Genomic DNA, 15987 nt, shown 5'->3' with positions numbered 1-15987 from the left:
CTGCACCTTAAATCCTGGAGAATGGTACCATCCCAGCCAAGGCTGGATGTTGCCAAGCTCAGGGATGAGAGAGTAGCTGAGGAGTTTGCGAACAGGCTGGGTGGACACGGGGGGTCTGGGTGCTTTGGGGGTCCTGAAGAGTTGTGGAGTGCCTTCAAGACCACCGTCCTTGATGTTGCCGGTGGATGTCTTGGAGTTCACTGCAGGGCAAAGAAGAATTTTGTCTCTCGAGGGACACTGGATACCATTGACCAGAGTCGCAGGGTCAGGCTGAATGGCAGAGCTGAGCTGTTCAGGGAGCTGAGGCGTAAAACTGTACATGCACTGAGGGTGGATAAGGAGGCCTATGTGCGAGGAATCTGTGAGGGGGTACAGCATCACCTGTGGACAGGTGATTCTCGTCCCGCTTACAAGGGAATTCGCGCATTGCGTTCATCCAAGCCCATCCCTCGGAGCACTGCAGTTAGAGCAGAGAGTGGTAGGCTCTTGATAGAGGAGTCTGAAGTAAAGGCCCGCTGGGCCGGTTACTTTGAGAGGCTGTACCAGGCTGATCCCCCAACTGTCGAGTTGGACGTCAAGGGTGTTACAATCCCTGTTGCTGACCCTCAAATCAACTGTGGTCCACCTTCGCTTGTGGAAACACGGTCTGCGGTGAACCAATTGAAACGGGGCAAAGCTCCAGGGATCTGTGGCATCCATGCTGAACTTCTCAAGGTTGGTGGAAATGCTGCACTCGTGTCGTTGCATGCAGTTTTGTGCTCTGCCTGGAACACAGACATCATCCCAACTGATTGGAAGAGGGGTCTTGTTGTTCCTCTCTGGAAAGGGAAGGGTGATCGCCAAGACTGCAACAACTACCGAGGGGTGACGCTGCTCTCGGTGCCAGGCAAGGTCTTTGCTCGGATAATTCTCGATAGGGTTCGCCACCATCTGCTTGAGTACCAGCGTCCAGAGCAGTCAGGCTTTACACCAAAGAGGTCAACGATTGACCGTATCCTTGCACTTCCTGTCCTCACCGAACGCAGACGAGAGTTTCGGCAGGGGCTGCTTGCAGCCTATGTTTATCTCTGTGAAGCGTTCGATTCAGTGAATCGGGATGTCCTCTGGAGGATTCTTGGTCTTCGTGGGGTGCCAGCAAAACTGATCGATCTGATGTCTGAACTCTACTCTGGTACTGAGAGTGCTGTGAAATGTGGTGGTACCATCTCTGACTTATTCCAGTTGTTACTGAAGTTCGTCAGGGGTGTGTACTGGCCCCCACACTTTTCAGCACTTGTATGGACTGGATTTTAGGGAGGATATCAGAGAGATCAAGCTGCGGTGCATCGTTTGGGAATGTCTCGATCTCGGACCTTGATTTTGCAGATGATGCAGTCATCTTTGCAGAGACTTTAGATATCCTTTTGGGGGCCTTCAAGGTGCTGAATGAGGAGTTGGAGCTGTTGGGATTACGGGTTTCTTGGGTCAAAACTAAGATCCAGGCTTTCGGTGACATCTTGGATGCTGCTGTCCTGTCTGTGTCTGTTTGTGGTGAGGATGTTGAGGTCGTGGAGAGATTCACTTAGCTTGACAGTGATATTCATGTCTCTGCTGGCTGCGAGTCAGAGGTCAATAGACATCTGGGTCGGGCCTGGGGAATCATGGATACACTGGATCATGGGGTGTGGCGCTGCCGGTACCTGTGCGGGAGGACGAAAGTCCGAGTCTTCAGGTCCTTGGTACTTCCAGTCTTGCTCTATGGATGCAAGACTTGGACTCTGACCAAGGATCTGAGACGGAGACTTAATTCCTTTGGTACCAGGTCTCTTTGGAGAATCCTTGGCTATCGCTGGTCGGATTTTGTGTCCAACGAGCGGTTACTGAGAGAGACTCGGATGAGATTTGTTACCTGCATAGTCCGTGAGTGTCAGTTGTGGCTGTATGGACATGTGGCTCGTTTTCCTGACGCTGATCCTGCTCACCAGATTCTCTCAGCGAGGGAGTCTCATGAGTGGAGGAGGCCAGTGGGCCGACCACGTGCCTCGTGGTTGCAGCAGGTTGACCATCATCTCAAGGAGATGGGGATGGGCAGACGGAGGCCTCTGGAGTACCGGTGGAAAGTGGACGCTGCGACGCGCTGTTCTGGCACATGCTCCCTTACCTGACCTGACCTGAGTAGTTCATTATTCATCAGTTATCTCTTGAGTGTTGGCGTGTTTGTAACCCAAATTCGAAATGAGTGGATCTCCAGCAGCTCTTCTTCACCTGAGACCCTTCTCGTGTCTTTCTCTCCTCCCTCTTTTCCCTCTGCGTTATCTCTGAATTCATTCCCATTTTCGATCCTTTCACACCGTATGTCATCTCAAATGGCTCATCCACTTGAGGTGAGTACAATCCCTGGAAATGCTCTGGAAAATCGTGCTTAATGTGTGCTACCTCAGTGCTGCGAGAGTGTATGCGTGACATATGTGGAGACAGAGACAGAGACAGAGAGAGACAGAGAGAGAGAGACGCAGAGACAGAGACATAGACAGAGTCCAAGAGCAATGTAGAGAGACTGGAGGGATGTCGGCACATCAGACAAGACGTGCCACTAGTGGAAAGGGGTCTGAAGGTGTGAGTGCCCTGAAGTGTCATTGGCGCCTCTACTGACCTGCAAGACCAGCCTCCACCATGCCTCCCAACACTTCACCAGGGAAGACCATTTACACACATACACCACAATGTCAACTCTTCTCTTCGTCTTGCAAAATCGCCCCCCACCCCAAACCAACAAAAAATCCAAAATATGCCCAAAAAATATAATCCAAAAATTTGGCTAACAAGCTCGAATGAGTTAAGATCCTCATCCTCTTAATGATGACGTCATAAAAGCGAATATGACGTCATTGTGATGTATCAGGTTTGCGATAAATTATCTGTGCTAATGCCCGGCTTGATTCCCGCAAACAAAATTCAAACAGCTTTCCTTGTTTCGGAGATAATGGTATAGGCGATTTCCATTAGCGGCAATATTATGACGTCAACTTTTTTCTTGGAAGAATTTCCAAAATCGGAGATGGTTACTGTCTGTGCGTGGGCTTTCTACATAAACATGGCAAGTTTCACAAAGATCCGATGAAAACTCTGGGTTGTGAAACAAAAATGTCAAAAAATAGGAATGACGTCATAAAAATTGATATGACGTCATAGTGATGTATCATATGTGCGGTAATTCATCTCAGCTAATGCCCTGTTCGATTCCCGCAAACAGAATTCAAAAAGCTTGCCTAGTTTTGGAGATAATTTTTAGTCGATTTCCATTAGCGGAGATATTTTGACGTCATAACTTTTTTTCTAGGAGGAATTTTCAAAATCGGAGATGGTTACTGTCTGCGCAGGGTATTTTTACATACATATGCCAAGTTTCAGGAAGTTCGATGAAAACTGTGGGCTGTGAAACAAAAAAGTCCCCAAGAACAACAACGTGAGTAAGACTTAGAGATCCGCCACGAGGATCTAAAAATGTATAGCATATGTGAACATATGAATAAGAAGGAAGTTTTCATAAATGTTGAAATTTTAATGAACATTTAATGCTGGGGCTGCAATCACGACTTGATGGTTTAATAAATAGAGTTCACAGAACACTTTGTTCTGCACAATTTTGAGAAAAAGCACATGGGAAGGGTGTTTTAAATTCTTGCTTTGCATTTCCGACCACAACCTAAATATCATATGAGTTGAATCCTGATACTCCCCAATTTTATCTGAATTTCGATATTCCCCAATTTTGTCTGAATCTTGATAGTCCCCAGCACTGCGAGCACAAGTGGAAAATTTGATTGGTTAAGTTGGTGTAATATGGCATAATTATATAAAAGCCCATCAAAAATGATTGGTTGGAATTATTTTATTCAAAATATTCAGAGACTGGAAGATATGATGTTTTGTCGCAAGAAAAAGCATTATTTTAAAACACTATAAGTGCAAATGTTACCCTATTTAAAAAAAAATCTTCTGGGCCTTTCATTTTGAGGGTACAGCCTCGTGAGCATTTCAAAGCATGAAGCTTCGGCCTCGCGTCAGGTGTGCTGACCTGACGTCAGGTGTCAGGCACATCATGTGTTGCGAATTTCACCTTCCTGCACCTTGTATTTATTGTTATTTTTTTTTTTAAGCACTTCTGTACACCACAATTGAGGCCCAGTTGCAAGTCACCATCTACATTTCCATAAGAAGAGATGTAATTACTCTTTAATGGAAAATGTTTTTCTATTTTTTTTATATCCTTAAAAATTAGTCCTTCGTGAACAGTCATGTTAAAATATTGGACTTTGAAATCCTTCTAAGTCATCCTTTTGAAGGGGGACAGACATCACACAAACAAATACACAAACACACGTTGTGTTTTATCTGGTAGATACTTTCTCCAAATACTGCAAAAGTACAAGTTTTTCAAAGTGCCAACAACATGGTTTGTATTCCACTGTTCAAGTATATAATTCAATAGAAATAAAATAAAGGTTTTGAAAGCTGTAAAAAGCAACTTTTTAAAAGAAGTTTACCACCGTTGATGCACTGTCTTTTACATCACCTTATTTAACACCTTAGTTATTCATGCCTGGTGTTTATGTCCTTTATGACATCGCTAAAAACAAGGTTTCCTGTTTGGAATAATTTTCAATTTTTTTTGGACTGGCAAATTGATAGGCAAACCGACTAAAACAATATTATCTTACTCCTCTGTGTGCATGCACACGCTGGATGGGATTCCGTAAAATTTGCCAGAACCAGAGCCAAAGTACTGCTAAACTGCAGGTTCGTGTTCAGATTCATGTTCCGATTTGTTTTCTACAGATTTCAAAATATATAATTCAATGGAAATGAAGTAGTTTCTCAATCATAGGGCTCATGTCTTGAATCAGACAGACAGAGTGAACCAATTGCTTAACCCCACTTTTCACTTTGTGCACAGGGTAGAAATCCCTCTCTCATGTATCATCAAAAGCAAAGAATGTTTCGGTATTTGGTGATATTAAATATCCAAAAGATTATACATGCACAGTTCAATTTGAATTTCGTTCATAAGACATGTCAAGCAGAAAAGAAAGCACGTCTCACAATATTGGCATAGACTAAACGTGTGCAACAACCATCATGGAGGTCGACAAAACAAGTCACCAAGCAAAGAAATTGCGACAGAGTAGTTGTGACCTGTGTGTGATAGAAAGACAGACAACAACAGGCAGATTTATTCCAGAAAAAGCAAGTAATGGTCCATCTGTCTGTCCGTCCATCACGTCCTGAGCCCCTGGGGTGGGGTCAAAAGGTCAAATGCCTAAAAATGCAATTATGGGCACATTTTAAAACATTTAAAATTAAACTTTGTATTTGCAATCAATATTAGGGGGACGCATGAAATACGTAACGATTTTTTTTTTTTTACCCCAGTTCAGGCCCGAGGGGGTGGTGACTTAGTGTCACAGGGGTCAAAAAGAAAATGTTTTTTTTCAACCCAAAATTTGATATATGGGTCATTCTTGGTGGAACTTTCTGCCATCTTCCAACTTTGCTTTAGGTGGGAAGCATGGGGATTTGTGATGGTGAGTCATCAACTTCACTATAATAAGATTTTTGAACAGAGTTTTTATTTTTTGTACAAGTTTTGCCAAGATATTGGTCAAAGCTATGATGAAATTCATGCCTGGTGTTGGCTTAATGGTTAGGGGTGGTGGGCTTGGGATCCTGGGGTCCTGAGTTTAAATTCTGCTCAGCTGTTGAATTAATACCAGGTGGGGTTAACTCGGCTTGTCATCCTTCCGAGGTCGGCAAAATGAGTGCCAGCTTGCTGGTATACTGTGTCGAAGTGCCGACCCGTCCAGGATAGTGCCCAATAGCCAAGGAGACTGCTTAAGCAGCACCAACGCTCTGTGCAGAGTATGGTCCCAATGGATGGATGGATTATGAAATTTACACTTTAGCAGAAACACATGTAAAGTTGGGCTGTAACAATAGCAAGCTTCGGGATAGGCTGCTGTGCTGCTGGTACTGCATGCATCAATTTTATTACTATGTGTGCGCAGCCCGTTTGGCAATGCCACCGGCACATTTTTCCACTAAAACTTTGTTTTTTGCATTGAAATTGCTTATTTGTATATCAGGGGATAGTGCGGTGCCCACGAAAATGTAATTTACCCAGACATATTGTTTGGAATCAATAGCGCTTTTCACAAATGACACACTTTTACCAACATAGATTGCGCAAATGTGCATCCATGACAAGTGGTAAACAATTTGGTCAAACAATACGTTCGGACAAACAAAACTAGAATTTGTGGGTGAACACAATCTTGTTTTTGACACACTGCTACGGGCAAGCGTACGATGGGGCTGCAAATATGTCTGGATCAATTTCTGACCTGCAGGGTCGAGGAAAGGAACTGAACAGTCACACTTAATATGTTCACTGCTATGTTCGTAACCTCAACGTGGTCATAAGTAATGCTTTTTCAGTTTGTGCTGAAGCAAAGGACCTCTTCAGGATTGTTGAGAAATTGTATGTTTTTTTTTTACCAACAGTCATGCTCGTTTCGAGGAGTAAGTGCCTGAACGTCAAATCGTTCATCTAAAAAGTCTTGGGGGAACAAGATGGTCTGATAGAATTGACGCAAGCACAGCAGTACACGCAACCTTCCAGCGATACTCCTGGCTCTGGAAGAGAGTGAACAAAGTAAAGGGAAGTCAACGGAAGCAGCTGAGACTCGGGGATTGTTCCAGGCATTGACTGGGATCGAGTTTCTGCTCATGCTGTTTTTATGTGGGAAGATCTATTGACTGGAACTAATTCCCTCTCAAAATATCTCCAGTCAGCAGATGTGGATCTTGGTTCACGTGCCAACTTTGGTGGCAATTGGCCCAGTAGTTTTGGCATGATTGGTATTACACACAGACACACACACATAAAATGACACTTATTTATTGAAATATATATATATATATATATATATATATATATATATATATATATATATATATATATATATATATATATATCCATCAATTAGGACCATACTCTGTGCAGAGCGTTGGTGCCGCCGAAGCAGTCTCCTTGGCTATTGGGAACAATCCTGGACGGTTCGCCACTCCGACACAGTATACCACCATGCTGGCACTCATTTTGCCGACCTCGGAAGGATGACAGGCAGAGTCAACCCCACCTGGTGTTAATTCAACAGCTGAGCGGGATTTGAACTCAGGACCCTAGGATCCCAAGTCCACTACCCTAACCATTAAGCCAACACCAGGCATATATATATATATATGTATATATATATATATATATATATATATATATATATATATATATATATATATATATATATATATATATATATATATATATATATATATATATATATATATATATATATATATATATATATATATATATATATATATATATATATATATATATATATATATATATATATATATGTGGAATGTCGTTCTCCGACCTGAGACAAACGCCGTGATGTCACTGCCACGATGCACGTTATGTCTGCGGCTCCCGAAAGAGCTCTCTCGCAGCGTTAATTACAAAAATATTTAATGTAATTTTAGTGTCAGATGCTGTCACAAGGGAATGAAAAATGCAGTTTACGACCGGTTTCGCCTTTGTTAGGGCATCATCAGGGAACATTGCACACTTCCTTCAGCTTATGACTGACACCTTTAAATTATAAACCAGTTAATGTGTCACTCCAAACTGTGACTGGTGAGAGTGCCAGGACCGGGTCCCATGCAGCCCTTGCTGCATGGTACCAAGAGCAATAAGTGCTGCCTGTCATACGGAACATTATCTCCCACTTCACCAAGCACAACCCAGAGTCATCAATGGAGCAACTAAAATTACATTCACCATCTTTGTAATTAGCGCTACGAGAGAGCTCTTCCGGACCGCAGACATAATGTGTGTCATGAAGGTGATGTAACGGCGTTCATCTCAGGTCAGAGAATGGCTCAGAATCTCAGGTAAATGATAATTATCATTGTCATCATCGAGGTTATGCCCGAGATGACAGAAATTTCCACCAGGAATGTACCAAAAAAATACATATCTACAGCATGGCCATAAAGTCTGGAAACGTAGATAATATTACGTCATTCTCCTACACTTTGAAGATGTCCTTGATGAAAGAGGAACACGTTGAGGTGATACTGCTGAGTGGACATGAGGGCTGGTTATATCGATGGATAGCAGAGCACTTCAATGCATGTCATCGTAGAAGAGCTGCTGTATCCCATAGTAGAGTGGGGAAGCTCGTTCAAAAATTCAAGGATACAGGCAGTGTGTTGGACAAACTCTGTTCTGGACGACCATCCATATCCGACGAGGTGAAGGAAACTTTCATTGCAAAGGTAATAGCCAGCCTGAAGAAGTCAACTCACCAGACATCCATGGAACTGGGGGTGCCTTGCAATACCGTCCAAAAGATTCTCAAGGCGGACAACTTTTACCCGTACAAGATGCAAGTCCTGCAAAAGTTATCCAAGGATGACCCTGACCATCGTATGAAAATGTGTGCATGGTTCTTGGATCGCCTGGACAATAAAGCCCGCTTTACCAAATACTATGTGCTGTTCAGCGACGAAGCTAATTTTTATGTAAATGGGGAAGTAAACAAGCAAAACATGCGGTACTGGTCGCAAGACAATCCACACTGGATCTCCCCTACCAAACAACAAGGAGCGGCGAAGGTGATGGTGTGGTGTGGCCTGTGGTGAGCTCATTTCTTGGGATCATTTTTCTTTGAAGATAACATAACTGGTGAGGCGTATCTGACCATGTTACTTGACCAATTAATGCCCGCACTTGATGGGCTCGGGGAAGGTCACCAGGAGTGGTCACCAGGTGGCGCACCACCCCATTACACCAGAGTGGTGAGGGAATGGTTGGATGATAATTTCCCTAACTGGATTGGACAACTTGACCCCGTGGAATGGGCTGCACACTCACCAGATCTGAACCCCCTTGATTACTTCTTCTGGGGTATGCTGAAGGCGCAGGTATATTCAGTGAAAATCAGACACGAATTATCTGAGGCAATGCATCATGGATGCATGTGTGGGGATTGATGGAAATGCTGCATCGATGCATCACGTTCATTGGAATTTTGCACAGCACATTGAAGTGTGCATTTCTCATGAGGGACAACACATTGAACATGTCATGTAATGTCATTGAACATATCATGTATTGTAATGTAATGTCAATAAACCATTTATAATGTATATTCACTTATGTTTCCAGACTTTATGGCCACCCTGTACAGTGGAGCCTCATGATATGCTTGGGTTACATTCCAGGAAAGTGGCATGCATAAGTAATTCATGTATATTGAACTGAAGGGCTTATGGGAAAAAGGGCTTAAGGGACAAGGCATTGTGATGGTCATAAGTAAACATCCTTTATTTATTTGGTTGACGTTTTTTTTTTTTTTCAAAAGCTTGTTATGGTTGGCTGCATCATTTTTCTTTGGAGGTCTTTGTGTACCTCCCTGTGGGGTTCCACGGTGTTCTCCAGCTTCGTTTTCAACCATAAGCTCCTCTCAATGAATGGGTCAACTCAACCACCAGGTTGCAGAGGTTTCTTGCAGTAAGCAGGAGCTTTCTTATGTCAGAAGGTGTTAGCTACGGTGGCTTTACCTCCTTGTTCTTGTCTCGTCATGTTCCTCTTCCGCTTCCTCAGTCCTGACGAGCTTGTTCAGGTTTTCCTCAGTCAACTCCTCTGTTTGGGAGTTCAACAGCTCTACCACCTCATATGACTCTCGGTGGTCGAACCTCTCACCACCCACATGGCATGCCAGCTGCACAATGTGCTCCATCTCTGTGTCCACCGTGGGGAAGCCCCCAAATTTGTTCAGCACCTCCTTCCACAGCTTTTTCCAGCAGGCATTAAGAGTTGACTCCTTCAGCTTGTCCAGGGATTCCTTGATAAGTGATGGCATCGGCGATAGTGAACATCTTCCAGCACTGTGTAACCATCAGTGATGGGTTGAGTTTCATGGCATCAAGCATGCTGTGGAATGTTCCCTGGGTGTAGGAACGCTTGTAGCTCGCGATTCAGATTGTCCACATCTGCTGACTGGAGATATTTTGAGAGGGAATTAGTTACAATCAATAGATATTCCCACATAAACAGCATGAGCGGAAACTCAATTCTAGTCAACGCATGGAACAACCCCCGAGTCTCAGCTGCTTCCGTTGGCTTCCCTTCACTTTGTTCATCCTCTTCCAGAGCCAGGAGTATCGCTGGAAGGTTGCGTGTATTGCTCTGATTGCATCAATTCTATCAGACCATCATGTTTCCACAAGTCTTTTGGATGAAATCTTTGACGTTCAGGCACTTACGTTTTGCAGCCTAAAACTCTTCGAAACGAGCATGACTGTTGGTCAGAAAAACCATGTTACTTGACATGGAAAGGATGCATGGGGTGGATAATATGGATGGAGAAGGACAGAGAGAGGATGTGCAAGAGCAGCAGAGCAGATTTTTCGAACATGTGAGCTGATGCCGTCCGGTCATTAGCAGAGTCAGAGCCTTGGGTTGACAGAAACTTGTCCACCTTCTCATGCGCAAAATAGCATAGGAGCAGTTAGGTATGACTGGGAAGGATGGGAACAAAGAGTAAAGGGTTTGGGACACAAGTTTTGGAAGCAAACACAAAATTGATGCATTCACCCTTCTCATGGAATTGAGGCATTCGGTCAGCTGTGGTGACACTTAAAGAGAGGGAATGGATGTAAGGGGATCATACACCAGAGACTAACTTAACAAGGTCCCATCAGGTTTTAGAGGATGGAGACAAGTTTGAAAGTTCATTTTTGAGGTTGGACAGATGGTGTTTTCTGGCTTTCTCTTGAGTGGACACAAACTTGTTGTGAACTTTTTTGGAATACACTGGGATTGCCTTCGGTCGGATTTGCCTTCCAGAAAGAGAAGGTATGATGTTTCAGCGCAACTGCCTCACCACAGGATTTGGTGTACCTAGGGCGGGAAGAAGGATAGGATAACTGAAGATGAGCTAGGATGAAAAAAAGAGAGAGAAAAAGAGAGAGAGAGAAAAAGAGAAAAAGAGAGAAAAAGAGAAAAAGAGAAAAAGAGAAAAAGAGAAAAAGAGAAAAAGAGAAAAAGAGAAAAAGAGAAAAGAGAAAAAGAGAAAAAGAGAAAAAGAGAAAAGAGAAAAGAGAAAAAGAGAAAAAGAGAAAAAGAGAAAAAGAGAAAAGAGAAAAAGAGAAAAAGAGAAAAAGAGAAAAAGAGAAAAGAGAAAAAGAGAAAAAGAGAAAAGAGAAAAAGAGAAAAGAGAAAAAGAGAAAAAGAGAAAAAGAGAAAAAGAGAAAAAGAGAAAAAGAGAAAAAGAGAAAAAGAGAAAAAGAGAAAAAGAGAAAAAGAGAAAAAGAGAAAAAGAGAAAAAGAGAAAAAGAGAAAAAGAGAAAAAGAGAAAAAGAGAAAAAGAGAAAAAGAGAAAAAGAGAAAAGAGAAAAAGAGAAAAAGAGAAAAAGAGAAAAAGAGAAAAAGAGAAAAAGAGAAAAAGAGAAAAAGAGAAAAAGAGAAAAAGAGAAAAAGAGAAAAAGAGAAAAAGAGAAAAAGAGAAAAAGAGAAAAAGAGAAAAAGAGAAAAGAGAAAAAGAGAAAAAGAGAAAAAGAGAAAAAGAGAAAAAGAGAAAAAGAGAAAAGAGAAAAAGAGAAAAAGAGAAAAAGAGAAAAGAGAAAAAGAGAAAAAGAGAAAAAGAGAAAAAGAGAAAAAGAGAAAAAGAGAGAGAGAGAGAGAGAGAGAGAGAGAGAGAGAGAGAGAGAGAGAGAGAGAGAGAGAGAGAGAGAGAGAGAGAGAGAGAGAGAGAGAGAGAGAGAGAGAGAGAGAGAGAGAGAGAGAGAGAGAGAGAGAGAGAGAGAGAGAGAGAGAGAGAGAGAGAGAGATCCTGTGGAATAAATCCCAGGCTGAGTTAACATGAGGAATAGTAGATATGGGACACCAATCCTGAAGAGAGATGGCTGCTTGTAGTCCCTACCAATCTGCACGAGTGAACTGCGAGACTTGCCGGCATTGAGGCAGCTCTCTGAAGAATTGCCAGAGAGATAATGACTTTCACAAGCATATGATCAGATGAACCAATTGGAGCAGAGGAAGCGCAGGAGACATTTGCAGGAAACTTAGTCATGACCAAGTCCACAAGGGAGGATTTGCCATGGGAGAAATCCAGGTTGGAAAGTTCACAGATTGAGTCAGTCTCATAGAGTAACAGGAAGTCATTTGCTGAAGTGTGATGGCTGGTAAGAGAGGTACCAACACCTAGCCAAGTTGCATGGTGACAATTTAAATCACCACATATGAGGAAAAGAGAGTTGAGATGAGTGACTAAAAGTATTGCATCACAAAGTGTTCCCTTCGATGGATGTTAAGCTTGACGTTCACAGTTGCAAGCATTTTTTTGATTGACATTAAAGATTCCACGGTGTCTTTCCTGAAGAGTAGGTGAGTTATCATGGCCATGCTGGACAAATTTCATATTCCCACCAAAACGGTCTCCTCAATAGACACTTGGCAAACATGGCGAGATGCGTAACACCTCCATGCAACATGATGAGTTAGAGCTTGATGTAACAAGCTAAATAGTAACTCACCCTTCCTGTTGTGTTAGTGTAGATTTATTGTTTCTTTTTCCAGGTGCTTTGCTGGACATCCTTCGTACCCGTGGATACCGGGGTTACATTGCATTCTTGGAGAGCCTCGAGTTGTATTATTGTGACTTGTATAAACTGCTGACTGGAAAAGAGCCGACACGACGCTTCTCCACTATTTTAGGTATCGTCTCAATGTTTCTATGTCTGCTCTTGCTTTTGTGTAACTTTGGGCATGTTGGTTTATTTCCTTAAGTTTTCAATTGTAGTTCACAACATGTTCCTGAAATTGTCCAAAGTATTGATTTCATTGTTTTGTTCTTGACTTCCTTTCTAAATCTGCCTTCTAGAATACTTGTGGAAAAATGATGTAGTTTTGTGACCTGTTGAAAGTTTTGTCACTTACGACGTATTTATTACCACACTCTCTGTATATTGTTTTGCTTGACTCAACCCGTCACAGGTGTATTTAATACACATCTTTTCTGTAGGTGTTGAAGGTCAAGATGGTCTCCTACATTTCCTCATGAATGAGGTGATGAGGCTACAGCAGGAGCTCGCTGAGTATAAGAAGCTGCGTGCAGAGACCTCAAGTCGGGCTTCACGTCTCGAAGAAGAGAACAGGCAGCTCAAACTGAAGGTCTGTTCACCATCATTACTGTGCACACACGCAACGCAAAGCAGAGTTAAGCAATTGGTTCACTTTGTCTCTCTGTTTGTCTGTCTCTCGAAAGACGTCAGTCTCTGATTAAGGAACTACTTAATTTCAATTTAATTTTGTATTTTGAACACTGTAGAACATGAATTAAAACAGGAACCTGCAGTTTAGTAGTACTTTGGCTCTGATTTTGGCAAATTGTACCGCCAAATTTTGGCCAAGTGCGCATGCAGAGAGAGTGCTGTAATTGCTTTAGTCTGTCTGTCTGGCAGTCAAAATTGAAAATCATTCTAAACAAGAAACTTGGTGTTTTTAAGGCTGTTATAAAGGACACAAACAACCGGCACGAAGAACTAATGTAACATGCTAAATTTGGTGGTGTAAAAGAGGGTGCATCAATGGCGGTACACTTCCAATTCAAATGGGGTTTTTTTTTCTTCAGGCTTTCAAACTTTTATTTTATTTCAGTGGAATTATATGTTTGAACATTGAAGAACAAAAATCACTTTAGTTGCACTTCCAAAAACCTCCAGTTTAGCAGTACTTGGCAATATTTTATGTTGTCTCGACCAATCAAATCTGTGGCTACCAAATTCTTCTTCATCTATATATTAATAAAACTCATCTTGTATATATATGTATGTATGTTCCCGAAATACAGCCAAAACGGTAAACGATCGCGCAAAAATTTTAGGGCCAACTTACTCACCATTCGCCTTGCGGTGTGCAGTAACAAGTTTCGTTCAAATCGAGCAATGAAAAAAATATTAAAAAATAAATTCCCGATTCAGTCAAGTACTCTTCGGGATTATTTGATCAATATAAACAACCTCAGCGGTATAGTTCGCTGGAGCTATCTTTTTTTTTGAAATGATTTTTAGATCCTCGTAGAGGATCTTCAAGTCTTACTCACGTTGTTGTTCTTCATCTTCTTCTTGTGGACTTTTTTGTTTCACAGCCTCCAGTTTTCATTGAAACTTCCTGAAACTTGGCATCTACATGTAAAAATACCCTGCGCAGACAGTAACCATCTCCGATTTTGAAAATTGCTCCTAGAAAAAAAAGATATGACGTCAAAAAATCTCCGCTAATGGAAATCGCCTAAAAAAATTATCTCCGAAACTCGGCAAGCTTTTTGAATTCTGTTTGCGGGAATCGAGCAGGGTATTACCAGAGATGAATTACCGCACATACGATACATCACTATGACGTCATATCAATTTTTATGACGTCATTCCTATTTTTTGACATTTTTTGTTTCACAGCCCAGAGTTTTCATCAGATCTTCGTGAAACTTGCCATGTATATGCAGAAAGCCCACGCGCAGGCAGTAACCATCTCCAATTTTGGAAATTCTTCCAAGAAAAAAAGTTGATGTCATAATATCGCCGCTAATGGAAATCGCCTATACCATTATCTCCGAAACTAGGCAAGCTGTTTGAATATTGTTTGCGGTAATCAAGCCGTGCATTAGCACAGATAATTTATCGCAAACCTGAGACATCACAATGACGTCATATTCGTTTTTATGACGTCATCATAAAGAGGATGAGGATCTTAGCTCATTGGAGCTTGTTTTATCAACCGCTGTCACAACGGGAACTAATTAAAGGTAGTCAGCATGGATTTACAAAGGGGAGATCATGTTCAACAAATGTATTGGAGTTCTATGAAGCAGTTTCCGACTGGGTGGATTTGGGAAGTGCCGTAGATGTTGTTTATCTGGACTTTCAAAAAGCTTTTGATAAGACACCACATTGAAGGCTGTTGGCTAACGTTTGGGATTGTGAAATGGCTGGTAGAGTATCCAGCTGGATTGGAAACTGGCTTAGTGATAGGAAGGATAGGGTGGCTGTTAATGGGAAGATGTCCAACTGGGAGGATGTAAAAAGTTGGATACCCCAGGGATTGTTTCTGGGACCGTTATTATTCGTAATTTACATCAATGATTTGGATAGTGAGGTTAAGAGTCGGCAGACTCGGTGGTGTAATGGTTAGAGTATCCACTCCATGTCTGGGAGGTGGGTGTTTCAAACCCTGGCCGAGTCGTACCAAAGACTTTAAAAATGGTATGTGCAACTTCCTTGCTCGACGTTCAGCATTTAATAGGATACAGCATGGACAATCCCCATCAGTTGGCATCCATTGGGAGGAGGAAATTCCTCCTTTGGAAATGTCCTGCTGCGCTGCACCATTGTTGTGATGTCACTGGTTTCCAGAGTTCCTGGGGAAGTGATGGCTCGTCCCCAAAGCTCAGTGGCTGTTTGTCTAATCTAACAGTCCTTAGTTGTGTCTCGTGCAGTTGTCTGTCAGTCCATGTGTGTGAGATGTATTACTCGTAACTCCACTAATAGCCTTCAATACTGTAAAAAAAAAAGGAAACAGAAAAAAGTTTTGGACAGTGGGCTTAAGAGTTAGCTTTACAAATTGGCAGATCTCACGAATCTTGGAGGTAAGGTAGACAGCAGAGAGTAGGGTGAGAGGGATGACAGGTGGTGATCAGATTCAAGAAGGTCATGATCAACACATCAATCGACTTGGCAAAAGTTCGGCAGATGCAGTTCAACGCAAGGAAATGTAGGGTGCCGGGGTTGGGTAAGAATAACGAAAATAGGGATTATATAATGCAAGGGGCAGTCTTGCAGCATGTGACATAGGAGAAGGATCTGGGGATGGTATCACTGTGGGGG

General features: G+C 42.2%; 1 protein-coding gene across 3 annotated transcripts in view; it reads left to right on the top strand.

The window, feature by feature from the left end:
• The window catches only part of CARD11 (caspase recruitment domain family member 11), a 171753-nt gene that overhangs the window by 72947 nt on the left and 82819 nt on the right, over window positions 1-15987 (top strand). For all 3 annotated transcript variants that reach the window (XM_085892843.1, XM_085892844.1, XM_085892842.1), the window contains 2 exons: window positions 12686-12823; window positions 13131-13279. In XM_085892843.1, the coding sequence (XP_085748969.1) occupies window positions 12686-12823; window positions 13131-13279 (287 nt within the window). The remainder of the gene's footprint in view (window positions 1-12685; window positions 12824-13130; window positions 13280-15987) is intronic.

Source organism: Eptatretus burgeri, chromosome 8 (assembly GCF_056783735.1).
Source record: "Eptatretus burgeri isolate ZD-2024b chromosome 8, Ebu_testis_v1, whole genome shotgun sequence".
Taxonomy (NCBI): domain Eukaryota; kingdom Metazoa; phylum Chordata; class Myxini; order Myxiniformes; family Myxinidae; genus Eptatretus; species Eptatretus burgeri.
This window is presented reverse-complemented; position numbering and strand designations above follow the sequence as displayed.